This window comes from Mytilus edulis, chromosome 9 (assembly GCF_963676685.1).
Source record: "Mytilus edulis chromosome 9, xbMytEdul2.2, whole genome shotgun sequence".
Taxonomy (NCBI): domain Eukaryota; kingdom Metazoa; phylum Mollusca; class Bivalvia; order Mytilida; family Mytilidae; genus Mytilus; species Mytilus edulis.
In genome coordinates this window covers 86,170,113-86,197,307 of record NC_092352.1, presented here as the reverse complement: position 1 = coordinate 86,197,307, position 27,195 = coordinate 86,170,113, and the positions used below count along the sequence as shown (strand labels likewise).

Here is a 27,195-nt window from a genome sequence, read left to right as displayed (position 1 = left end):
ATGTTAGTAGAAACCAGTGGTCTTTGTACTGTCAGCAATGAATTAATACTGAAGGATTATTATTATGAAACATTTAATCTGGGAAAAAAAGTCATTATAATTGTAATACACATTCATTTAAATAAAAAATTCAGTTGATTATTAATGCCAATTATTATTAAGCTCATACCATTGAAGGTGGTTGGCACTATTATCAATTTGGTATATCTGACAGCATGAGTCCCTCCCTATCAGTTTACTCGCCATCTATGTACAAACTGTATTATACATTAGTTGCTCTGCACACGGCGGATCCAGCAACGCCATTTATAAAAGGGGGAGGGGTTCCAACTATATATCCCAATTTAAATGCATTGATCGTCAGAAAAGGGGGGTCTAACCCCCCCGAACCCTCCCCCTGAATCTGCCACTGCTGCATGATGGTGTAGGGAATTTTTTTATCAATTAACCGCGGCTTATATTAAATTCTTATTCAGGAAGAACTTATAGCACATCACCATCCAAAGACAAATATTTTAAGGTCAATACCCTAGTATATCAAAAATTTTGATAAAAAGATATATATATTTACTAGTAATTAAATGAGTGTTTATATCACACCACCTTGACCCTAATTATGACAAGTAATGTGCTTTATTTCACTACACACCAGGATCTCTTAAAGAATATAAACATCTAAACTAGTAACCCTTTGATCAAATAGTTTCCATGGTCTGCGCTGCAGTTCTGCAATGTATATTCATCACTTAAGCCTAATTTTGTATATAAAGGTGCTTATCATTAACACATTGTCAGTCAACCCATCAGGTAGAATTCTGGGACATATCTGTGCACTTGACTTATCATTAATACATTGTCAGTCATCCCATCATGGGGAAATTCTGGGACATCTCTGTGCACTTAATAGATGCAGATTTAAAAAAGGCCTTTCTTACTTCATAGTTAATATATAACCAACTTTAAAAGTATACATGTATTCCTAAAAGTCACTAATATTTTATCTATTTTTTAGATCAACTGCAAATGAGCTGGGTTTTTTAAAACAAATTGCACTGTTTTACTAACCATATTCCCACTAGCAGGTCCCCCCTTTTTGGGAAAAAATTTGGTTGCTTATACAGGGAATCACTGAAGCGTGACTGGAGCGGCCCCCCTCTTAGGCAGTCAGTGGGCCCCCACTTATGAAAATTTCTGGATCCGCCACTAGACTGATCCGTTCAGAAAGGATAAAAGATATGTGGGTATACATTGCATGGCATCATGTTTTCCATAAGGGCCGCTGGCTTCAAAGCATAGATTTTAGAATAAACGTAAACAAATTTGGTAATTATCATGACAAGCGTATGCCTTTTTGTTTACAGAATCTAAGAGTATCTTATGTAATTATGTCTTACAAGAATCTGCGAGTTTAAACAGTTTAATTGTATTCAATAATTAAATTTACTTCAAATAGATTTTTCACATTTATTTTGGTAGTTCCAGTGTATTTCAGTCACCGCAGAATGTGTTTACAAGTTATTTTTTTTCAAATTTTTGTACCATTATCCAAGGCTTAGGTGGTCTCTGCTAAGTAGTTTATAAAGAAATTGCGTCATTCTGTATTTAATCCTCTCTCTGAATCATTTCAACACAAAATAACAAGCAATTGAATTGAAGAAATTTTTAATAACTGTCCAAAAAGTTGTGAATATATATAAATATTTACATGATAATAAGAGAATAAATTTGCTCCCCCTACCCCACACAACATTTTTCAAAGACAAAGTATCGAGAAAAGTAATCTTCTACAAGTTCTAGCCTGTGTAACTATAAAGTTTTTAAGAAAAATTGACATGTTATTATATTAGAAGTTGAATTATGTCCTAACTAAAGAGTCTTCTTATTACAAATCTGTCTTACATCCTAATGTTCCGTTTTATCTATGTTGTTTTGTTTCATGAACATTTCCGACTTTGGCATTGCTATAATAATAAGTCTGCTCTCACATTCAAAACTTTTGGTTAAACCGCTATGTGTTTAATGCATTGTTGGAATCTATATACTTAATTTAATACGGAATATGTGGTGAGTGTAAGGAGCTGGTGACACTATAACTAAACCTCCAGGTAATTTGGTCCCTTATGAATAGTTCTCATTGGAAATTATATCACATCTCCTTATTCTATATGAAGTATTATTCTAAGTTAAATATATAGTGTGAAAACTAACAAAGAAGCTCTCCCCAAGGTGTTCAACAATAAAATAAATTCACATAATGTCAGTTCTTAGGATAATACCTACACTTCCATGTGAAATAGATATAGGAAGATGTGGTATGAGTGCCATTGTGAGACAACTCTCCATCCATAAGTCACAATCTATAAAAGTAAACCATTATAGGTCAAGGTAAGGTCTTCAACATGGAGCCTTGGCTTACACCTAACAGCAAGCTATAAAGGGCCCCAAAAATTTACTAGTATAAAACCATTCAAACGGGAAAACCAACAGTCTAATCTATGTAAAAAACAAGTGTTAAAAACAAGAAACGAGAAACACTTATGACCACATCTTCAAACGATAACAAGCCTGAAGAAAACTTCATATTTCAACAAATCAACTATTTCTTACTTTATTTTATGAAATATCACGAATTAAAGGTACAGCTTTTTCATTTTATTTCATAGGTGTAGTTTGTGTTTTATTTAGCAATAAATAGTTTAAGTCAACTGCAATCAACATAAAATAATCATTTTTTTCTAGAAAAAAGTATGTTATGACCTAGCTATGTCTATCCTAACTTAATCGAAATTAGAAAGTTATATACGATCTTATACATTTATTTGTCTTTCAGGAAACTCAAGACACCTCTATCAAAATCAAGTACAATTCTTAATGCAAGTGTCAATTGTTTCTACTAGGACTTAGATATAACTATTGATGTTCGCTAATTGTTTTATTTCAGGATAATTATTTCTAACACAGAACTGTCATTATAAAGCTATGGTTCAGACATTAGACTGAAGAAATTTGCACATCAATCAGACAAAATAATATTCTATAAAGGAGAACGGAATTGACACCATATTCAAGTGTATAATGTATTTATACTGCTTTTTCAATTCCCAAATGTTTATTATAGACTAGAGTCAGTCTGAGCTGTTTGATAAAATTCTTTAAAAACAGGCTTTCATTATATCTTCTAAACTAAACAGTCTTGAAGCAACGTAAATAACAGCATCTGTCTGTATGTTCTTAGAGATACTCATGTAAATATCATCTACGATTTAATATTAATATGATTATCCTGTCAAACATTAAACTGTGATTTACACGATTACATTTCATTAAATCCATCACCTGTTCTTGTTAAAAACCTTGAAAAGTGTAAAATATATGTTAAAATGTCTGTCTTATCTATCAAGGAAAAACTTACTCAATAAACTGTACCACAAAAATTCATGTTCAAATAACTCTACTGATATCAACTTCAAGTTTCTTACATTAAAATTTACCAGTACCAGTAAGCCAATCTTAATTTAACTGTTGTCGAAAAAAACCTTCTTTTTGAACATCAGCAACATTAGAGTCCATCAATTTGAAAGTGGTCCGCTTGGGAGATTTCTAAAAGTGACGAAAACCAATAATTTTGGTTGAAAAAATCAACAAGTTCTGCATTAAAACCTTTTTTCTTCCCACTACTATCCTTCAAATTGCTTCTGAAACCTAAAACCTTCAACCATGAGCAAAACCCAAACTTTTTCTTAAACTGTAACCTAGCAAGCTACACTTTTTTTCATTCCATCAAGACTGATTGATTGAGTGTTGGTGGCTTAACAACCAGTGGCAAATATTTTATGCATCATCAGACCATCAAGACTGATGCATTGACCTCATTGATATAGGTAACTATAATGAAAAATGAAAAAAAAACTTTTTTTCACCACGGAAAAAAGGATAATTTTTTAACCTTTCAAGTTTCAACTGTGATAGTTCTTTAATTCCCTTCTAAATGACTATCCCTCTACAATATGATGCAATAAAGACTTGGGACAGTATCTCATAAAGTCATTTCTTAGACTTACAGAATAAAATAAATAATGCATGTAGTCAAATATTTTTAAAAGTAGAACAAGCATACACTGTTATTTTTTCTCTTTCATATTGATTTCTATTTTAAGAATTTAATTTAAGCGTAATTTTAAATATTGTACCATGATTTTAATGAAGTAAACATACAAAGAAGAAGTGTATACGTGACTGCACAAAACACTTACGAAGGATATTAAAAGTACATAATAATATACTAAATGTCTGTCTCATTGCATCAAGTTTGTTATATTTGTATATTCATTCAACAATTCTTTCTGTCAATATCATAAATATTATTATATTCATAACTTCTATTTTAGTATGCAGTCAAGCCTAAATCATTACATGATAGATTTGTGGAGACATGGAAAAGTGAATCAACAGTTTTCTTTTTTATAAAAAGTAACGTTTTATATGTATTTTGTTTTCAGACAACTCAATAGTAAAATACAATGGAATTACATACATATCAAATATGCTTAATAGACAAAAATCAATTTCAACCGCCAACTTTGCAGAAAATCCCTATAGTATTGCAAGACTAAACTTATTTACTAAAACAAAATGTCAGATAGCTCAGTCAATCTATAGTGGGGGCAAACAATATAATAAAACCATGTGGTGTGACTGTTAATGAGACAACTGTCTTGACCACAGACCAAATGACGGATGTAAACAACTTAAGACAGGCTAGCTTTACAGCATTAACTTAACTGCTTATAACTACCCAATCACTTTCATTTGCAAAGTGCCTGTACAAAGTCGGAAGCAGGACAATCAATCATCACTGCCGTTCCATTGATAATAATTTGAAAAGATTTATCCTGAAATTAGCAGCTTTATATGGACATTGATTTTTTTACTACACGTTGTAGTTACATTTATTATTCCGTATGTTTACAATAAAATGATGGGAGTAAATAACCGTGACCCATTATTGCTTATCAATGTCTTCTGAGCTATGGTGGATAATTGTCTGATTGGAAATCATAGATATCTTACAATATTCAATACTGTTGAAGAAATACACTTTTTTTCCCATCTTAATGGGAGATTGCACCTTCTTGTAAGGGGTCCGACCTTTTGGGTAGATTTCTAAATCTTAAACAAATAGCCTTGATCCACCTAGAATCTGGCGAATTGATGATGACTTCAGAGGTTGTCCAAATTTCACCAAAGATAATTGGTTGGTTGGGTATATTTACCTTTCGAACTGATTTATATGTATTAAATTTAGCATTAAAGTGCAAAGGTAAAAGAGAAGTGCAATATCCAACATTTACACAAATGAAAGTTTTTGTTACCTTCAATGTTGACTTCCTGTCTGGTCTTGCCCACCACATTTTTTGATTCACACACATAGGTTCCACTGTCTGCAAGTGTGGCTTTCCTTTTCCGAAGCACAATACCTCGTCTTTGAATGAAAAAAATATATATATACTTTTATCTTGTACATTTTTAGTAATATATATATGTTCCAGACCATATGAGTATTTGGACCGTACGCGTACGGTCCGGACCGTATACGTATACTCATACGGTCCGACCATACGCGTACGGTCGGACCGTACGAGTATACGCGTACGGTCCAGTACGAGCTGACCATAAATGTTATTTGATCATATGGGTTAAATTGAAACAATCTTTATTTTTAGTTTTACAAATTGTTATTGATAATTTATTATAATTAGAACAAACGAACAATTGAAATTAGATATTTGTTTAATTGTATATCTGAATCATATTTCGGTACTCTCGCCCAAGGTGACACAATTCAAGTAACGTAATATTTTTAGCATTTTTATGTGTGCAGTTCGTGCATTTTCTTTTGCATTTGAATTTTTTTGGTAAGGTTGCTTAATATTCTAAAACAATTGAACTCCCACATTATGTTTACTTCCGATATTTTCAATTTCAGTGTTCATAATTCAATTAATGTATTACTGATCAACATGCTTAATACAAGAGATTAACATATTTAATTAGCGTGAATTAAAAAGTTAAAATATAAAGTTTTTGTTTCAATTACAATTGAACTTTTTTATATTAATTTGATAGTTAAGTAATGTTGATCTGCTATATGCATTTGTATCTAATAAACTTTACCATATTCTAATATTAGTCAGACCGTACGCGTACGGTCCGACCGTATGAGTATTTTGAAAAAGTACGCATACGGTCCAGACCGTACGCGTACGGTCCAAATACTCATACGGTCTGGAACATATACATGTACAACAGAAGACATAACATATATGGCAAGAATTTTTGTGAAGAAATACAATTTCCTTTATCTATTTGTTTGGTGCTTTTTTCCTGTAGAACTTCATTTGACAGCTGTCTTGTTTATCTGGTAACTGTCAATACCTTTCTTTTTTTAACTATATTTTTCAGTAAAATTTCCTCATCCAATGTTTTTTTATTGCTTCAAAAAAAATCACATTTCAAAATTTACATATTCTGTAAATAGGCAAGAAAATTGGTGAATATTTTCCAAGTAGATTTTTAAAATGTACAAGGGTATCTGTGCAATATTACAGCAGTCACGCTTAACTTTAGAGTCCACAAACCAGCAGTTCAATTTTTTTTTAAATTTTAGTTTGATTCTGTCGGCTTATAGAGAAGAAGAGCAATTTTACAAGCCACTGGTGTAAGATGTGGGGTGTAGCATGAAGACTGTTGGCACTATATACACTATGAGGGGTTAATTCACCAATATTCATTAAATAACCTTTTAATAGTTTAGATAAGTTTGAAAAACACATAAAAACATATATTTTTTCACAGATGACATTGATAATTTCAAGATACATTTGCACTCATATTTTTTCATTACGTTCTGTATGAAAGATTATGGTTATTGACCCATTAAGCAAGTTCTGATTTAAACAACTCTATAAAAAAACTCATCAAAAATTGAATTACTGAAATTTATGTGAAATAATAATGATTAGTATAGTATACTTACTTTGTTTTTTTAATAGAAAAGCCTTTTTTACTAGCTTTTATAACTTTGCCATTTTTCTCCCATAACATTTCTGGCGGCGGACGTGCTGACCGTATCCGACATGATAACTGGAATTTTCTACCTTCAACAAACCTTTTCTTATTCACTTTTATTGTTTTTAATGAAGGAGCTTTATCTGAAAATAAAAAAGAACTATTAATTACAAATTGGCCAAAATTATAACTATTGCTCTCACTGGTAACATGTTAAAAAAAATATGCGTAAATTCTAATGATGTGTGTATGGACTTTTCATAATTGTACATTTAAAGTTTGATAAAATTTTAAAGATGTTCAATAAGTAATGAATATTACTGAATAAAAAAAACATAAAGACTATTGACAACCTTTTATCAAAAGACATAATGGTGTCCCAAAAGAAATTCAACACGCATTCAAACACATATTATCCTCTTGCCATATTAGGGATTATTGTATTTTACATGTATAGCAGTATTTAGAATTATACAAGTGATTGAAAATTGGGAAAACTATAAAATTCTGTAATTGTTTTCCTAATTTTCTAACAGTAAAGATAAATGTTCTCATATCTATTATAAACATGCAGATTTGACATTTATTTTTTAGTTTAAGTTAACTATCCGTCTCTTTCAATTCTTCAGTTAACATGTAAGACTACTTGGAAATTAACTATTTTTATCACATTGTTGGTCAACACATATCCTTGAAATCGTGAAGTCTGTACCTATATGAACTCATTCTAAGAAAACGTTTTGCTCTTCTGTGTAAGGACATTTTCAAATTAGATACATGGTATATTTGTTACTGTGATAAAGTATGGTACAAATAAACAACTATAAATTCAGAAATTACTGTGCATTTATAATTGCGTTTTTTGAGGTTGGACATAAATGTGAGATTAATTATTGCTACTTCAAGAAAAGCTGCATATCACATTTGTGCATTTCAATTCAAAGGTCAGAAAAGGTCAAAGTTCTTCTCTGTGATAGATACAATTAGAGAATGTCTCCCTAGGATGATTGCACATAATGTTCTAAGGGGGCATAATTCTAGAACATTAAAAGTCAAACTCATATAATGTTCTAATGGGGCATAACTCTAGAACATTAAAAGTCAAACTCATATAATGTTCTTAAGGGGCATAACTCTAGAACATTACAAGTCAAACTCATATAATGTTCTAAAGGGGCATAACATCTAGAACATTAAAAGTCAAACTCATATAATGTTCTAATGGGGCATAACTCGAGAACATTAAAAGTCAAACTCGATCTACCTTTTGTGGCAATAAGCATTGTTCATAAGTTTCATAATATTTGATTGAGACAAACTAAAGTTAGAGATGAAAACCAATTTTGAGACGAACTTGTGTATGGATGTAGGGATGGACTGACTGAATACCCCATCTCCCTTTTTAGGAGGACATGTCCAGACAGATATTTTTCCATGAATGAAACTAAATATAAGACCAAAGAAGTCACTGAGGCTGACTATATGTAATGTTGAACCTTTTAAACTATTTTTTTTTCTTTTAAAAGCGGACAACAGGGCTTTTGAAGAAAAGAAAAACCAAAAAAATAAGCTTGAAATACTTTCATTAAGAAAAAATATCTTTACTTATATATCCCAATTAATGAATGAATATTACAAATATCTATTAAAGATCTCCCACGATTCATTGATAAGAAACAATTATATGATGACAAGTTACACAAGAACTGACAATAAAACCTGTCGAGATTTATGTTTACACTAATATATCATAGTATTAATTATCTTGTTAACATATCAACTCAAAACAGTAGCTGTGATAAAAACAAAATCGTTTGTCATTCCCTATAATGACAGAAAACCATGAACAATTTATTTCACAGAGATAAAGTCAGTCTAATAGTGGCAGAAATTAGCTGAAAATTTATTTCTTTTAGATACAATGAGTCTATCATTATATAATATCTTGATAGATATGCAGCATAATATCTTTTGAAAAAGTTGCATAACCCTGTCTCAAAAATCAAGTTTCATCATAATATAAGCTCCAAGTGGAAGAAAGATGCTGTAATATTGTTTCCACTAAAACAGATATTACAGAATTTGTTCCTTATGGAATAATGGTATAGAATATTTATTCCAACAGGAACTCAGATATTATGGATTGTTTCCAGGGACTTTTTATTAAACCAAATATATGTTGACAACACAATTGTTCAGTGGAGTTATTATTTATCTTACAGTGCTTATTAGAAAGACTTTGTTTTTATAGACTTTTTTTAATATATCTGTTACAAAGAAAAAAAGGGGGGAGTGATGTCCTGCAAGATATACCATAGGTGCCTGCATGCAATTAGAATTTATTAAATAAAGCAAGAAAAATGTAAATCAGAAACTAATGCATCTTAAGTAAACGAGCATAAACTATGCAATACACTTCTGCAGGGCAATTTAATATATTTTGACACTTTCTTACATCATTTCGTAATTTTACGTCATAAATATGATTATAACAACATGTATTCTTAAAGTGCATCCGTTTCTTTCTGACATCATCAACATGTACTTTTCATATTTTGCACTAAAATTAACAAAACAGAACTTAATCTACATTCAAATTATTTTTGTTCTTGGAAAACGTTAGTTTGTATTTGTACTCTAGTTTTCAGAGAAACATGTTTCTTACTAAGACATCGGTACAAGTACTTAATTGCACTTTGAACAGTCATAATTATAAAAATATTTACTTTATCTGCCTGAGAGAAAAACTATAAAATCAAACACAAAATGATCAATCCTAAATACTTGTAAACAAAACTGGCAAAAAAATAACAATTATTCATAAATTTAGTGCTCTGAGCTAACAGATCAGTATAAATCATGTGAATACAAAATTTGGGTTTTTTAACACTGGAATTTTATTATTTTGTTCTTTATTAAACCATCCTTTATACAGTGATTGATATACATGTACAAACATTTTTTGGAAAAATAGAAAGTGCAATAAAAAAAAATGTATATCACGTTTAAACATCTTACTAAAAAAATAAGTTTCAACAAGAAAAAACAAAACAACGGAAACAGAAAATGTAATTTCTGAGACTCTCCAAACAGCTATAGATCAAACACAATATCCAAGACTTTAAATTGTATCAGCAGTAAATATAGTAGACAAGTCAAACTGTTTGTTCGACTTTTATGTGTCTTCTATCTTTTATCTATACATATACTTAATATTCATAATATGCTAATTTCAAATGAGACAGGAAAGGCATAAATCAAATTATTCAATAATGTATAACATTTGTGTTTGTTTTTTTACCAGTAATTAAATAAAGAGACAACAATATTTACTATCTATCACTATTTCCATCACTTGTTACAAAAAATACTGGTAGTTCTTGATTGTAATAGCTAATTCTATCAATAGAAGTAACAGAACCACATCTATTTGAACATTTCATTTTTTTCTGGTCTTCATTTGAAAAATGAAACCAACTAAACAGAAAAATATACTTGATTTGATTTAATAATTTTTTTATTCTTATACTTGTGTTTTTTTTTTTTTTTTTTTTTTTTTAAACTCATCATAGATTATCCAAGATTTATATTTAATATGCCAAACTGGTGTTATTTTGTTTACAAAAGACTCATCATTGATGCTTGAATCAGGTCCAAAGTAGAAGAGCATTGAGGACCAAAAAATGGTAAAAATGTTGAAATATTTTGTTGCCAAATACAGCTAAGGTAATTTTCTGCTGTAGAATAATACGAGCGATTGTTTTCTGCAGTATAAGTTGATTCTTTCCATTTGGATGACATACATGACTAGACAAATTTCATATCTGATTTTCCCAAAAGTTTCATTTCAGACAGGAAGAAAAGCACAAATTAATAAATTTTTATTTGTACCAGAAATTCTACACGCCTACAATAATCCTATCCCTCCTCTGGCAAAAATAACGTCATATGAATTATGATATTAAAACCAAATTCATTACGTTTTTATGCAGATATAACTTTTATCATGTTTCTATTATTTTCATTTGCCCTTCAACAAGTTCAAAGTGAACCATACCGGAAAGAAACAAAATAGTCGTTTAATAATTACGCTTAAACACATCTAATGTTACAACACACAGGTGTTATAAAATAATTACAGACTGCATAAGGTCAACAACGTAAATAGTATGACCACATGCAAAGTCAGGCAGAGGAAACCAATAAAATAGTTAATCATTGCCGTAATCAATCTACGATCGGAGTTAAATATTAAAGAAACTGATTGACTATTCTCCATCAAGAGATCACATTTAGAATTATTGACTAATTCTTTTGTTTCCTTAATGATTTTATAGACTTCTGGTGTAGTATAAAATAAAGATTTTCCTATCTTGGACAAATAGCCTTTTATTTGGATATCATTCATCTTAATTTAGTTAGCTCTTTAATTAAATATTTGGCTGAGCTTAGTATTTGTTCCTGCATACAGAGAACCAAAAGTCAACTCAGAACCAAATAAAAATTACTAGATATAGCTTTATTACATTAAAATACTCAGTGAAAGTCAATAAATATCATCTGTCTACTCTTTTACTTTACTTAAGCCATAAAATACTAGATTTTTATGGAGCCAGCTTCAATAAAAAAAACTTCTTAATGTCAATTTTTTTGTGGCATGTTGAACATCCTTAAATCATTTCTTTTTAAAAGAACAAAAAATTGTAATAAATTTGAAAACAAGATGAAGATGAGAATAAAGGAATATTTTTTTTTTATCTAAATCAATGTTAAATAATGATCCTTGAATATAATCATATCTCTGGTTTCTGAGAGGGGGGAAACATTTAAGAAGTCTGTACAAATGACCTTGCCTGCCAATTATTAAAATGGAATTTAGATGGTTTTCAAAGGTTTTTTATTTACCTCAAAAAATAAATTTAAATCAAAGCATCTTACCTCCTTTCTTTACTACAAGACCAAAACCAAGCATAGACATGATGGTGCTATTAAAAATCAAAAGTTTAGAATGTTTCCCTAACACAGACAGTTTTATTCTGTAACTATTAGCTACATGATTTGATTTTATATATGGACATTGAGATTTTCACACAAAGCTGTGAATTACATGTATCTTGAATTTTGTATCTGTTGTTATACCGATTATTTGTATTAAAAATTGAGGTGATAACTTTGGCCCATATCCTGTGGTTTTTCTGGCTATATTCTCATAATCTATAAAAACAAAATAACAAATATGATTTTAATGTGGACGTATACTTCATTTAATCCATTGTGGTATTCCATCATGATCACAATCCAAACCGTGTAAATATTAATGTAAGAAATCACAAAGTAAATGTTGAGGATTAATAAAGTCAACAATAGTCTGAAATATTGGACCAAATATCCTAAATTTTAGGCTAAATTACCTTGTTAAAATAATAAAGTATCATTTAAAAAATTGTCATAAATGTAGCTTATCTTTATTGGTTTAATGTATGTTTTCACAAAACTATTAAGTTCCTCCAATGCAGTTGTACTATTGCACTTTATGTAAAACAATTATTAGGCTGGATACTATCAAAGGCAGTTCAAGGGGGACCTGGGTGGCCTGGGCCCCACCCCCTTTAGTGGGAAAAATTTGGTTGATTATATAGGGAATCACTGAAGCATGACTGACATTTCAAAACAGGAGCAATTAAAGGATTTAATTTTAATTAAATTGGGGTGAAAACTAACCGAATTAAGAATGGTTAGCCATGGATGCACATGGCTTAAAAAATACTGAAATATCAGTGAAAGATAAATTTCAACCTTAGCCATATGCGTAAAATAAGATAATGTGGTAACCCCATTTAGTTGGGTTAGTTTTCATCATCCATTTCTTATCAATTTAGACAGTTTTTCAGAATTTAAAATTATTCCCGATTCAAACAATTCCTTGTTTATACATGTATTTACAATTCCTTGGAGTCATGAAGTTTATACATTCACCCACGAAAATCCATATTTCACAAAGGGTATTGACTTTAAAAGAGAAATCAGTTTCAGATAAGGTGGACAGATGGACTTTACCATCACTAACTACAGTACCAATTAAGTTAGGGTCAGAAGGGAATATAAAGTTTTATTCAATGGTCACAGGGATTCTCAATCAATCACCACCAATCAAATATTAATTTACCCACAATGCATACAAATTCAATTAAAGTGAATAATATATTTATCTCCCTTTAGACATGCCTGGGGGAGATATATAGATTTGTTCCCCTACGAAAAAATGCAACCTACAAAAAGGAAAGTGGTTAAAATAAGAAAATGGCATCTAAGTCTATGAAAACTCGTCTAATCATCCATGAGAACTTTGATTATCCTTGCATTAATCCAGAACTTCACCAAAATTATTTGAACATCAGTTGTTAATTTAAATGACACAAAAGCTTACATACTTTGGTAAATTGTTATTGGTTCCTGTTATTTCTTTTGATTAATCTTCTTAAAACTTGATTATCTACATAATAGTATGTTAATACCTCGTTACAAATCATTTCTTATTCTGTAATGCACCTAATTGATCTCATAATTACAGTCTTTAAACATGCAATGTTAGAATGACCCCCCTATTTCCTACATACATTTACTTTGGCTCTAAGGTTGCCATTGTTCTGTACTTGTTGCCCCTTTTTATACTTTTAGAGTTGGTGATAAGTACAATACTTATTTTGCTCCCTTAAATAAAGCAAATTCTGAAATGCAGTTCACACCAATCAAATATGGTTATCTGACAATCCCCCTAAAAAATCATCTACTTTAACCCAACAATCTAAAACCAATCTGACAAGAACATAACTGGAAACAAACATTTTTTTTAAGCTGGGCTTGGCTTCAAAGATCATATCATAGAGAGCTTCCATTGAAAGCTGTAAGCTTCTGTAACAAGTGAAATGACAGATACAATATTGGCATAAGCAGTCAGACACTTCAACAAGAATGTTTTATGGAAATTGACTTGTACCAAAGGATTTTAGGGTGTCCAAGGCAAGTCAAATGACTTATACAAAGCTTTCATTAAAAGTTAAAAGATTGATATAAAAAAGAGCTTTGTTGGCAAGTCAAATCACTGTTCAAAAATGAGTTTCTGCTTCATAACGGAAAGTCAAATGACGGATAGAAAGAGTTTACATGGAAAGTCAAATCACTCCACATCACCATTACTTCATATGTACCCCTCTGTTCCAATGCTTTTTTCAGATTTTATAGCAATTTATAATTGAATTTTTTTTTATTTTACTTAATTTTTAAGGCTTTTATTAAAATTCAGATGAGAATTTAATGCAACGTCATCATTTTGATTATCTTTGTCGCTTATACTTTTACCAAAGAGTTAAAACTAGAGACTTTCAAACTCAATTACAACAATTTCAAAATTTGACAGTAACAACAGTGTATGTCCTTAGTAACGATCACATTTTAAACCATCCTCAGTTCTATAAATGATCTCTCAATATAACAGTGTTTCTACATTATAATGATATTCCATACCTTCTTCGCTTCTAGCTTTACGGTAAACTCTCATGTTTAATATCCAATAAATGTAATCCAAAAGAATGAACTTTTACAAGTTTTCTAGTGTCAATGTGGCTAGCCAAAAAATTATTATATCTTAATACCTATTGAAATATTAAAATAACATTGGGCATAATGCAACAGATTACTATCCTGTTGAAACTAATATCCAACCGAGGTTTATGTACACTTTCTATAAGCATGATAAGAAAATACATCAAGGTAGTTTAAAAAAAAATGAAAAAAATGCAAAAGAGGGTTTAAATGGTATATTCAATTAAGTAAAATATGTCTAAGTATGGGTAACATTTAAATAGTTTTATATCTGATTTCTACCTGCAAGAGTTAAATTTTACTATCAAGAGATTTGTCAAAGGTAATATTTTATATCCTGTGTGACAGGCACTATATAGTTGGATATGAATGCTTTAATTTTTAAGAAGAAATTTCATATGAATGTTAATTTAAACTGTGACACAGTTTTCACCAATACATTTATATCATCAAAATTCAATAATGGTACAATGTTTCAGCAAACATCAGTCAAAAGAATGATTATAACAAAAATTATAAGACAGTTCCACAATTCTTTTTAAAATGGCTTTTTTATGCAAGAAAAGTTTTTTTCAATGTTAAATTAGCCTGTTTAACACTGTGATAAAGTGATATAACTCTTTTCAAAGGGAGATAACTGAAATATAATAAAAAAAATCAGGAGCTCTTCTATATTTAGCAGTATTATGACAGATGTCACAACGTGATACAACTCTTAATTAAGGAAGGTAATTAAATTATAAATATTAAAACACGTTTACAAAACATTTAAGCAGCTCTATAATTTTTAGTAGTTACGACAGATGTTGAGTTGTTAGAAGGTGTAGTATCACAAATCACTTTAAAATTCATAAATGCAGAGCATATCCAATATCTGAAACAAATACTTAGTTTATAGAAAAATATCAAAATAAATAATACTTGATACTAAAGAATCTATGGATATTTTACATAGAGAATTTTATTATGTAATGCTATCATCTCAAAATACATTTGACATTTGAACAAATGTGGAGAAACTATCACAAATGAATTACTATGCAGTTTTGTAAATAAAGGATCATAGACAAAAACAGACTTTTTCTTATTCAATGTTTCTGCAATAATAACTCAATTTGCCAAGTTTACTTGAAACATTGTGTCTGTCTGCTCTACTGATAAACTCGCAAAACAATTAGAACTTATAGAAGACTTGTTTCTTTAACGCAATATCAAAATATATCTATTACAATCACTAAGAAATTACGAAATAATTATTAATTCATAAAATGAACCATTTTTATAAAACAAATATCTGTCTTGCATGTATACTGCAAATCCCCCCCCCCCAAAAAAAAATAAAAAATAAAAAAAAAAAAAATATATATACATGTATCAATCAAAAAATTTTGTGCAACTTCTAATTTTGAAATAATGGTAAACTGCAATGGGAAAAAGTATATAAATATAGGAAAGGTAACAAAAATGACTTGTAATTTTTTTTACATTGTAACTAAAAGTACACCAACTGGACCTAAATCAAAAGTCATAATTCATCACCACTAGATGTACATACAGCCCACTCCTCGAGATCCCTATCAAATATTTGCATATATATATCTTTAACATTTTTTAAAAGATGACATCCTGAATAGCAATGATTTATACTGCACACCAAATTTAAATGATAAATATATTTGTTATACAACACTTAACTTTAGATGTAGGTGTGCTAAGCATGAATGGACATTAAGGAGAAATTTTGCTTACTGATGGAAAATGAAAAAATTTCTTCTGAGGTGTAGTACTTAGTGCTTGTCACCAGTAATTGCCAGTGTTGAATTGAAGCCCAAAAAAAGGTCATGCAGAAAAAAATGACATAAAATGCAGTTTATAAAAAGCTTAAATCTTTGAATGTCACTGTGGAACCCTATGAAAAAAGCATTATATACATGATATATATATATAATTGGACGCTAAAAATATGTAACCTTGTATACTTTTTTCAAAAATCTTTTTTTTTCTTCTTTATTGCCAAAAGAAATTGGAGAACAAGTCTAGGATTTTGATCAACAGACAACGATGATGTTTAATTAATTTGTCATTGCAGATATCTGCAGTTAATTTTACATGTTTCTTTATTGTGCAATAAACAAAAATAATGGAAACATGTAAAAGTCCATTCAATATAGTTAGACCAATTATCTTCCTACAAAATCAGATTGTTTATATATTACATGACTTTATAGACATTGCTTTACCAATGGCACCGAGACGTAATTTGGTAAGAAAACTTGTGATAACAAGATTCTGTCTGGTTTCAGTGATGGATACCCAACAATTCACAGAATATACAGCAAACATTTCCAATCAAATCTTGTCAAAGGAAATTAACGCATAGCGCTTAAATATACTGGGATATTTTCCAACTGGGAACTCGGAATCTGGAATCAATATCATTGTCTCCTTAACGGAATTGATTTGGATTATATTGGAAAAGTTAGTAATAAACAATTCTAAGTATTGGTCCCAGGTACTTATTTGACTTGACATGTCAGTAAATGATTCTTGTGACAAGAGTATTATTAAACATATTCTATATGGTTACAACTGTAAAGGAAAACATTGATTTTGCCGGGCTATGTCTATACTGCTGCAGTATTTTATGTCCGTGCATTGAATTCTGGTATGCATTTGTTATATCACAACATTGATTTACCAGGAATAATACGACTTTTTTCATTTACATTTATTTGCTATTGTAAGATTTCCCAGAAATAATAGACTTTTTACATTTCCATTTATTTACCATTGCAAGACAACCATCTAGATTAGCTGTTTCTATTTCCATGTGAAATTAAGCTTCCTGATATATATGAACCCCTTTGTATTGATAAATAATTAAGACAAAAAAGATATAGTCTTGGCCCTCATTTCACAAAAAGTCTAATGATTAATTAATGGATTGTTTATGCATGGTCAATCCAACGCCATGAAATGAGTTAAGTTTAAGCATTATTTTCAAATGGTTCCAAGAATGATAAATTTTCCAAAATTCTTTCCATCTATCCTGTTAAATAAACAGCCACTGAAGTAAAGCAAGTTGTAGTCAGCGGATTTAGGGGGACGGGCAGGGTCACCAACCCCACCCCTGATTGTGGAGAAAATTTGGTTGATTATTTAGGGAATCACTGAAGCATGACTGGATGGCCCCCTCTTGGGCAGTCTGTGTCCCCCTCCCCCTGAAATTTCCAGATCTGCAACTTGATGTTGGTAGATCAGAAATTTGTTTGCATAGCAACATTAAACTAATTTGACACTAGACTCTCCTATATTATTAACCTGCTGTTCATTTCATTTGTTTTTATTGAGAGGGAAATGAAAACATTATAAGATGACTGTGGTTTTTATGATTTGTATTCATTATTACTTTTCACCAGAATGATTTCTTGAGAATATCAATCAATCAATAGATTACTAGCTGAGAACATTCAAAACATTGTAGTAGATAAAGAGTTCAATTTTAAAGGGAGATAAAAAAAAAATCTGAAAAATGTTAAAAAAGTTTTCCCACTCACATTCTATAATAAAACCTTAATAGGCCTGCAGAAAGGAAGATAAAAACCTTCACAAATTTTTAACATGTCACATAATGTTTAAATATCTGCAGATTTTCTGACATTTGGCCACGCATACAGTTATAGGGGCCCACACTATTTGATTCAAAGCAATGTTTCTAAGTTGTCATCTAATTGAATAATAATAGTAGGAGTAAACGACAAGCTATTCATCTCAGAGAAAATAATCTACATATCTCATTGAATGTAGGGGCTACTATTCAATACATTGATATTATCCCTCAATTATTGACATTTTAACCACACATTCAGGTTACAACCTTCGATTTCTCGTAACCGATTAATTACAGGTAAAGTTGAATTGATCGGTTGTTTTATTTAATTTAAGCGTATTATTGGACTCATTTCTTTAGAAAAGCTTAAATATGAGAATTAAATGAGCGTGGGTGGAATTATAACGGACAAATCATTAAATTTTAATGAAATCAAACAAAAGCTAAGTAAAATAAAATAGCCATAAATCTTCTCTAATCAAATGAAAATACAACAACGTTTTCTCTCAAGATGAAATTAAATAATTGGTAAAATAAAATATTCTGAATTATTGATCTTTTGATGAGAATGTTTTCCAGCAAGTTAGTTATTGCATAATTTCTGGTGAGCAAAGGGACTAATTCTATTTACATTATAACTGATAAATGTGCTAATTTGAAAAGAGTTACATTTGAATTATTGCATAGATATACATTTCCTTTACCATGTTTATAATTTGAGGAAACATTTAATTGCAACAAGGGCGGATGTGTAGAACAAGTGCAATTTTCTAATTTCTGCTCTACTCCTGGCTCCTTTCTTTATTTTGCAAAAGATGTAAACTCTGTTTTGAATTTCCTTTAAAAAATATATAAAAAAAGGGGGGACAGGGGTGACTCACGGGAAGCATAGGGTAGCCCATTTTTTAGGATGGGAGCTTATAAAGAGTAATATTTAATTTCAAGTTTTAAAAGATTAGGGACTCAATTAATGCATGGGGTACAATCATGTATTAAAACTTATAAATTACCAGTATTGTTCACCAAATCATGAAGAAAGGATCAAACCAAATACTAGCAAAAAACAGCCACAGCATATAGTCACGAAACTCAAAATCCAAACAAAATTCAAGTTAACCCTTAAAATTTGTTGGTTTAATAAGTTAGAACCTAGATATATAAAATATAGACCTAAAAATAGATCACATCTTTATAATATTGCACAATAAGCTATTTTATTAAAAGTCACCTTACTTCAGGCTGGAGGTATGTATATACTTATAACTTTTAATCTTCAATTTCCCACAAGTTTAAAAGTCAATCAACTAGTTAAAACTTGAGATAAATATTTCAATGAGTTCAATTTTAGTATACAAATATTCTTTCAAAGTAGTTAAATGGAAGATAATCTTCCATGGATGATATCATCGGTCAGTCACCCCTATAGACCAAGACAACTTTTACCTGGTAGAAGGTTAAATAATTCTGATGGGATTCAAATACACATAACAAGTCAGCATACCTTAATTTACAAACTATATATATATTCTTAAAGGTCCAGGGGAACATTCATCAAGAGAAGGCAATTCTTAAAAAAAGATTTGAAAATATATTCTTTTTCTAAAATAGTTATCTCACCCTAAATCTGCATGAGATATATATTACATGTAGTTTCCACTGGGTTCGAATTCAGAAGAAAACAAATACAACAAAATAGCTTTTAAAAAATTCAGAACTGACTGTTATTTTATTGATAGTACCTGATTAGAAAAGTTGTAACTGATGGTTAATTAAAGATTTGATGGTCACACATGCATTTTTTAACTAGCAACATAAAAAGAGCTGGTTGCAAATGCTGTTTTATTGGCACCAGAAATGAAGATGGTTGCAAATGCAGTCTTATCAAAAAACAGAAAGAGAGATCTGTGCAAATGCAATTAAAACTGGCAACATATCTAGAAAGAGAGTTGGTTGCAAATACAGTTTAAACTGGCAACAGAAAGAGAGCTGGTTGCAAATACAGGTTTAACTGGCAACAGAAAGAGAGCTGGTTGCAAATGCAGTTTTAACTGGCAACAGAAAGAGAGCTGGTTGCAAATACAGTTTTAACTGGCAACAGAAAGAGAGCTGGTTGCAAATACAGGTTTAACTGGCAACAGAAAGAGAGCTGGTTGCAAATACAGGTTTAACTGGCAACAGAAAGAGAGCTGGTTGCAAATGCAGTTTTAACTGGCAACAGAAAGAGGCAGTCAGTGGCAGTGGAAAAGATTGTACTGATATATTCAAAAATCAAATTTGTTATGCTAGTAAATAACTTGATATTTAATGTTTTCTGTCATGCAATGGCCCATATTCATTCAAGGTTTTTCCATTTAACATATAATAGTGTATTTAACCCTCTAAAATACATTTTTGTCAAGGTATAATTAACCTGATTTAACTATTTAACATTTGGGAAACTTTTTATGAATAATTATGCAATGACCTCTGTAGAATATATTTTTATTCAAATCTTTACATTTAGCAGAAAGCTTATTCAGCAACATCATGGAAAATATTGGCAAAAAGAACCTCCAGAAAGCTTCAGCAACACATTATAACAAATATTGGCAAAAAAACACCTCAAAAAAGCTTTTAAAGCAACACTTAAAAGTCAAATATTGGCAAAATGAACCTTCGAGAAAGCTTTAACGCAACACAAAATATGGGGAAGGGAAACCACAAAAAGCTTTTAAGCAACACATCATGGCAAATATTGGCAAAATTAACATCAAGAAAGACTAAAAGCAACACATCATGGCAAATATTGGCAAAATTAACCTCAAGAATTTAAAGACTAAAAGCAACACATCATGGCAAATATTGGCAAAATTAACCTCAAGAATTTAAAGACTAAAAGTAACACATCATGGCAAATATTGGCAAAATTAACCTCAAGAAAGACTAAAAGCAACACATCATGGCAAATATTGGCAAAATTAACCTCAAGAAAGACTAAAAGCAACACATCATGGCAAATATTGGCAAAATTAACCTCAAGAAAGACTAAAAGCAACACATTATGACAAATATTGGCAAAAGGAACCTCAAGAAAGCTAAACCAACACATTACAGAAAATACACAAATGTATGGGCAAAATAAACCTTGATAGTTTATATGCAAGCACTAGCGAAAGAAACCATAAGAAAACCTCTGAGTAACATAAATATTTATATACCTTTGCATGTTGTAAAATTTAAATTTATGTTTGTTAATGAATGAACCATTGAATTGAATGCACTAATCATACCATCTGTCATCAAATAAAATGTTTAAGGTCCACTTTTTAACCTTTATTACATAAACTGTCTCATGATCATCACAAGATTTGTTGGAAAGAACCTTACTGAATATGCATTTGATTTTACCAGAGACTTATAATTTTACCAATAAATCAAGGGTCTTTTTTCAAAATCACAGGCTTTTCTCCTAGTGAGGTCCTGGGATAATTTTGACTATGCCCACACAGTTTCTATAAGGAGTGACTAATGAGATAAAGTTAAGCTTTAAACAACCAATCCTTGCTTTACCTTCAAGTACCTTTTTTTAAAAGAAACAAACACTTGTAAATAAGTTCAAGGACTTTAAAGGGATGAATTAATGTTTGTACAGTGTACTCAATTTACATATTGCAAAATTAGAATAATCTCCATTCATATTTTATTTTCATTCAATATGCAATCATCCTTTATTAGTAAAATCAGTGATATTGTTGGCTTTTTTAAAAACTACCTCTACCCTTTTTTATTGGGAAAATATGCATTATTTTTATCAAATTGGGAAATTTATAATAAACCATGAATTTGACTGGAACTTCAATTTGCAGACCTCCTTTCAAGAGGTAAACTCTCATTTGAAATTACACCCCTTATTGACTGTAATGATACATAAATAGACCCTCAAATATGCACATATAGTCATTTTAGGCATGAAAAATGTTTCAAAGTGTGTTTTTTAGTTTGTATGCATGCACTATTACTACTGAGATTGCTCTGATTGGGAAAAAAGTTGTCTTTTTGGGAATAATTTTAAGCCATTTTTTTTCAAATTGGGATTCTTCTCCAAGGGAAAAAGCCTGTATTCCCTGGTAATACAGGCAAACAATATCACTGAAAATATATAATGATATATACTCCTTTCCTACATGTATTTAGAAACTAAAGCATCAACCACATTAGATTTAAGTTATTTCTAAAACTCCCGTGATTCAATTTATTAATATATTATCTTTCATTACCTCTGGAGTGGTCAAGACTACTTAAATATACCTAAAATTTGGACCACAATAGTGTTCCCCCTCTGCTCCTTAAATTGGACATAAAACATTCAAATATTAACATTTTCCTTGCGCTGGGAGAGGCCACACTAATTCTAAATGCATTCCGATATGTATGCAATCATTTAGCTGTCCAACTCCGTTAAAAGGCAGCTAAATATGCATGCTATGCTATAATTTACACATCCAACTTTATCAGACATGGGTAAAGAGGAAACTTTTTAACAGACATGGGTAAAAAGGAAACTTTTTAACAGACATGGGTAAAGAGGAAACTTTTTAACAGACATGGGTAAAGAGGAAACTTTTTAACAGACATGGGTAAAGAGGAAACTTTTTAACAGACATGGGTAAAGTGGAAACTTAAAGGCTTTTGAGTTATAAGATACAGTGTACATTAAACCACAAATTGCTTACATTCTATTCTTTCATATAACCACAAATTAATTTACATTTTTTACTGAAGATTAATGTTGTAAATATCCTCATAATTTTAACATGTTTAAATAAACTTTACACAGTCACAGGTGTATATTTTTTAACAATGCCTGTTGAATTTTATATGTCCTAATTGATGTACCTATATACCCTAAGAAATCATGTGTTTCCATCTCCCTATAAGTCATAAATCTTTATGTTAAATTGTAGGAGTAATTCCTTGCATTTTAATTCCCCATTCATGATCTTGTATATAAATGTAAGTATAGGAAATGCATGCCATACATTTATCGATGATCAATTACCTAACACTACTCATTAGGGATTCTTAATGATCAATTATTCAACACAAGCTACTTGTATATCAATTATTTTCTCAACAAAGGTCACAAGACACAGGTAATAGATAATTTGTTTGATGTGCAATCATATTTTTCATATTTTATATTCTGAAGAGAGATTAAATAAAAAAAAATTCTGTCAGTTTCATAAATATTGATTTTGGAATGTAAAATTTCTGGTAATATTGAAAATGAAATAAAATTACAGTCTGCAACAGATCAGATAATCTATAGTTTATTTATAATTGCAAATTTCAACATTTTACTTCAATCTTGGACAATTAATTTCATTGGGTATATACATGTACACAATGAAATAAATTCTTACATAATGTTTTACAAATCTAGTAAACATTAATTATTTACTTTATAAAATATAGGGTTATCTATATCTTGTGCCCAACATTTTAAAGTAATTGAGAAGTTAAATGCACTAAACGTATTTATAAACGTAGCTAGTTTTTAAAATTTTCGACAAATCTTTTTTTTTACCTGACAAAGTAAAGACAATTGAAATACATACTATGTCAGTATGTTTTAAATTGTGTTAAATTGTTAAACGTATTTAAATATTTGAGTTGTTTAGAAACATACTTTCTGTACCAGGAAGAAAATTAAACCGGCATCTTATACAAATAAATTCGTCTGCAAATTTTACCTACCACATTTTCGGCATGCTGATTTTCGTACAGCCCTTGAAGTTTTTTTGGTAACTAAAACTGGGAATGCTGAATTAACAAAATGATCACTTGATGAATTTTTTAAAAAGAAGAAATATTTTTGTCCAGTTCCACGTGTGGATGTGATATTTGGTATACAGTTTTCATAATTCACAGTGTCACTGAATTCTCCAATTACTAAAGTTCTTGTTCTTTTTCCTTTTGGTAATAAATTGTCACCTTTTCTTACTTTCGTCACTTTCACCACCACTCTATAAAAATCCTGCCCCACGGGCAACTTTTGAGTTACTATCCCCTCTATCACAATATTTGCTAAGTATGTACTTGAAGCAGGATCAGTGAAAAATGTTCCACAAGTCCGACACCAAACATGAAATATACATAATAATAGCCCTAAAATTATAAATCTGAAACGGAATAACTTCATCTTTCAATATTTGATGTTAACTGTACGTCCATAACAAAATACAAACACATAATGCTTCACTGACCCGATGTATATTGAGTATTGGGAATGCCCCATGCATGACTTAATAGACGTGACGTCATGCGCAAGGTTTAAAAGCGGCATAGGAAATAAGGCTATTTAACAGTTAACTATCTTCGAGAGAAATTATGTTATCAGATTTTATTGAATATGATACGATTGATTGGAATCGGAAATGTTGTTGTTTATAGTTAATTAAAATGTCACATTAAATCTAAAGAAATTCAAATACAAAGCTTATTTATAAATGAAAATGAATATTTTTACAGATATTACGGAATAGAGGGTTGATTGTCTACGTAAAAATCTTTGAACGTGACAAAATACTTTTAAAACATCCGAAAAATAAATTTGTATAACTTAGACTAAATTTCCGTATGTTCGGAAGTATTCAATTTTCTTTACCTGTTTACAAGTATGACGTTCGTGCAGGGCGACAAAAGTACGCACCACAAATGGTACAACTATCAATCACTAATTCGAACTGGATTAATAATTTATTACTCGAACATAATATATTAGTATATTATTCCCATTTTATTGAGATGTCTTTTATTGAACACCCACCGGTAACACAACAAAAAAACTTACAAGAACTTGAAATGACAAAAAACAAACACAGAACAAAGAAAGAAAGAAAAGGTTGATCAAAGTCGGGAGTTTAAAACTATAGAAACGACACGGACAAAGATAAGTGGTAATTGAAGGAGGTTATAGAGCTACATATATGGTTAATGCATACACCTTTTACAAATGCCACTCCTACTGACTTTGCATTTTTGCCCCCTCCCTCTTTCCTCCCCATGGCCCTTTTTCAAAATAATGGATCCGTATCTAAACAATTCATTGATTGTAGCAAAGATTTGTATAGTAAGACTTACTATATAAATCCTTGATTGTAGGCATCATGGAGAACCATTGACAGATCTTGCTAGACGTGACAAATCTGTAGATCGAGCTTTAATCTTCTGATTAAGCACTGACAAAAGAGCTACGTTTAACCATCAATTATTCTTTGCTTAAAACTCGGGCGCTTTGGGGATTTTTTAATTTAGTTCATAATCAAACTGAAAATCTGTCAAAATAAAACTACATGTATATATTTCATCCAAAACAAAACTAGGCAGAATTTCATTCACAAATGGGAAGCCGAAATTATCTCTTTTGTTGTAAAGTTTTGTTTATAACCGACCCTCTTTGTTAATTTCAATTTCATGGTTATTCAAGATCTGAAGCAGACGTAAACATAGACGTCGATGGGCACAGTTGGTTCCAATTGGGATGCCTATTATTTTGTTGAAAACGCATCCCCAAATTATAAAAACTAGAGGCTCTAAAGAGCCTGTGTCGCTCACCTTGGTCTATGTGAATATTAAACAAAGGACGCAGATGGATTCATGACAAAATTGTGTTTTGGTAATGGTGATGTGTTTGTAAATCTTACTTTACTGAACATTCTTGCTGCTTACAATTATCTCTATCTATAATGAACTTGGCCCAGTAGTTTCAGAGGAGAAGATTTTTGTAAAAGATAACTAAGATTTACGAAAAATGGTTCAAAATTGACTATAAAGGGCAATAACTCCTAAAGGGGTCAACTGACCATTTCAGTCATGCTGACTTATTTGTAAATCTTACTTTTCTGAACATTATTGCTGTTTACAGTTTATCTCTATCTATAATAATATTCAAGATAATAACCAAAAACAGCAAAATTTCCTTAAAAAAAACCAATTCAGGGGCAGCAACCCAACAACAGGTCGTCCGATTCATCTGTAAATTTCAGGGCAGATAGATCTTGACCTGATAATCAATTTTATTACATATCAGATTTGCTCTAAATGCTTTGGTTTTTGAGTTATAAGCCAAAAACTGAATTTTACCCCTATGTTCTATTTTTAGCCGTGGCGGCCATCTTGGTTGGTTGACCGGGTCATGCCACACATTTTTTAAACTAGATACCCCAATGATGATCGTGGCCAAGTATGGTTTAATTTGGCCCAGTGGTTTCAGAGGAGAAGATTTTTGTAATAGATTACTAAGATTTACAAAAAATGGTTAAAAATTGACTATAAAGGGCAATAACTCCTAAAGGGGTCAACTGACCATTTCAGTCATGTTGACTTATTTGTAAATCTTACTTTGCTGAACATTATTGCTGTTTACAGTTTATCTCTATCTATAATAATATTCAAGATAAATAACCAAAAACAGCAAAATTTCCTTAAAATTACCAATTCAGGGGCAGCAACCCAAAAACAGGTTGTCCGATTCATCTGTAAATTTCAGGGCAGATAGATCTTGACCTGATAATCAATTTTACTACATGTCAGATTTGCTCTAAATGCTTTGGTTTTTGAGTTATAAGGCAAAAACTGAATTTTACCCCTATGTTCTATTTTTAGCTGTGGCGGCCATCTTGGTTGGTTGGCCGGGTCACGCCACACATTTTTTAAACTAGATACCCCAAATGTGATTGTGGCCAAGTTTGGTTTAATTTTGACCATTAGTTTCAGAGAAGAAGATTTTTGTAAAAGATTACTAAGATTTACGAAAAATGGTTGAAAATTGACTATAAAGGGCAATAACTCCTAAAGGGGTCAACTGACCATTTTGGTCATGTTGACTTATTTGTAAATCTTACTTTGCTGAACATTATTGCTGTTTACAGTTT

At 30.6% G+C, this 27,195-nt stretch overlaps 1 protein-coding gene across 9 annotated transcripts in view; it reads right to left on the bottom strand.

Annotated features, from left to right (window-relative positions):
• LOC139489267 (pro-neuregulin-1, membrane-bound isoform-like) overlaps nucleotides 1-24,603 on the bottom strand; it is a 60,209-nt gene extending 35,606 nt beyond the window's left edge. For 3 of the 9 annotated variants that reach the window (XM_071275524.1, XM_071275521.1, XM_071275523.1), the window contains exons 1-3: nucleotides 24,017-24,603; nucleotides 7,037-7,211; nucleotides 5,373-5,482 (exon numbers count right to left, since the gene is read on the bottom strand). In XM_071275524.1, the coding sequence (XP_071131625.1) occupies nucleotides 5,373-5,482; nucleotides 7,037-7,211; nucleotides 24,017-24,461 (730 nt within the window). In that variant the 5' untranslated portion in view covers nucleotides 24,462-24,603. Of the gene's footprint in view, nucleotides 1-5,372; nucleotides 5,483-7,036; nucleotides 7,212-14,592; nucleotides 14,811-24,016 lie in introns of those variants that run through there. The other 6 variants (XM_071275528.1, XM_071275529.1, XM_071275530.1 and 3 more) reach the window with 3 other exon arrangements.
• Nucleotides 24,604-27,195: the final 2,592 nt, after the last annotated feature.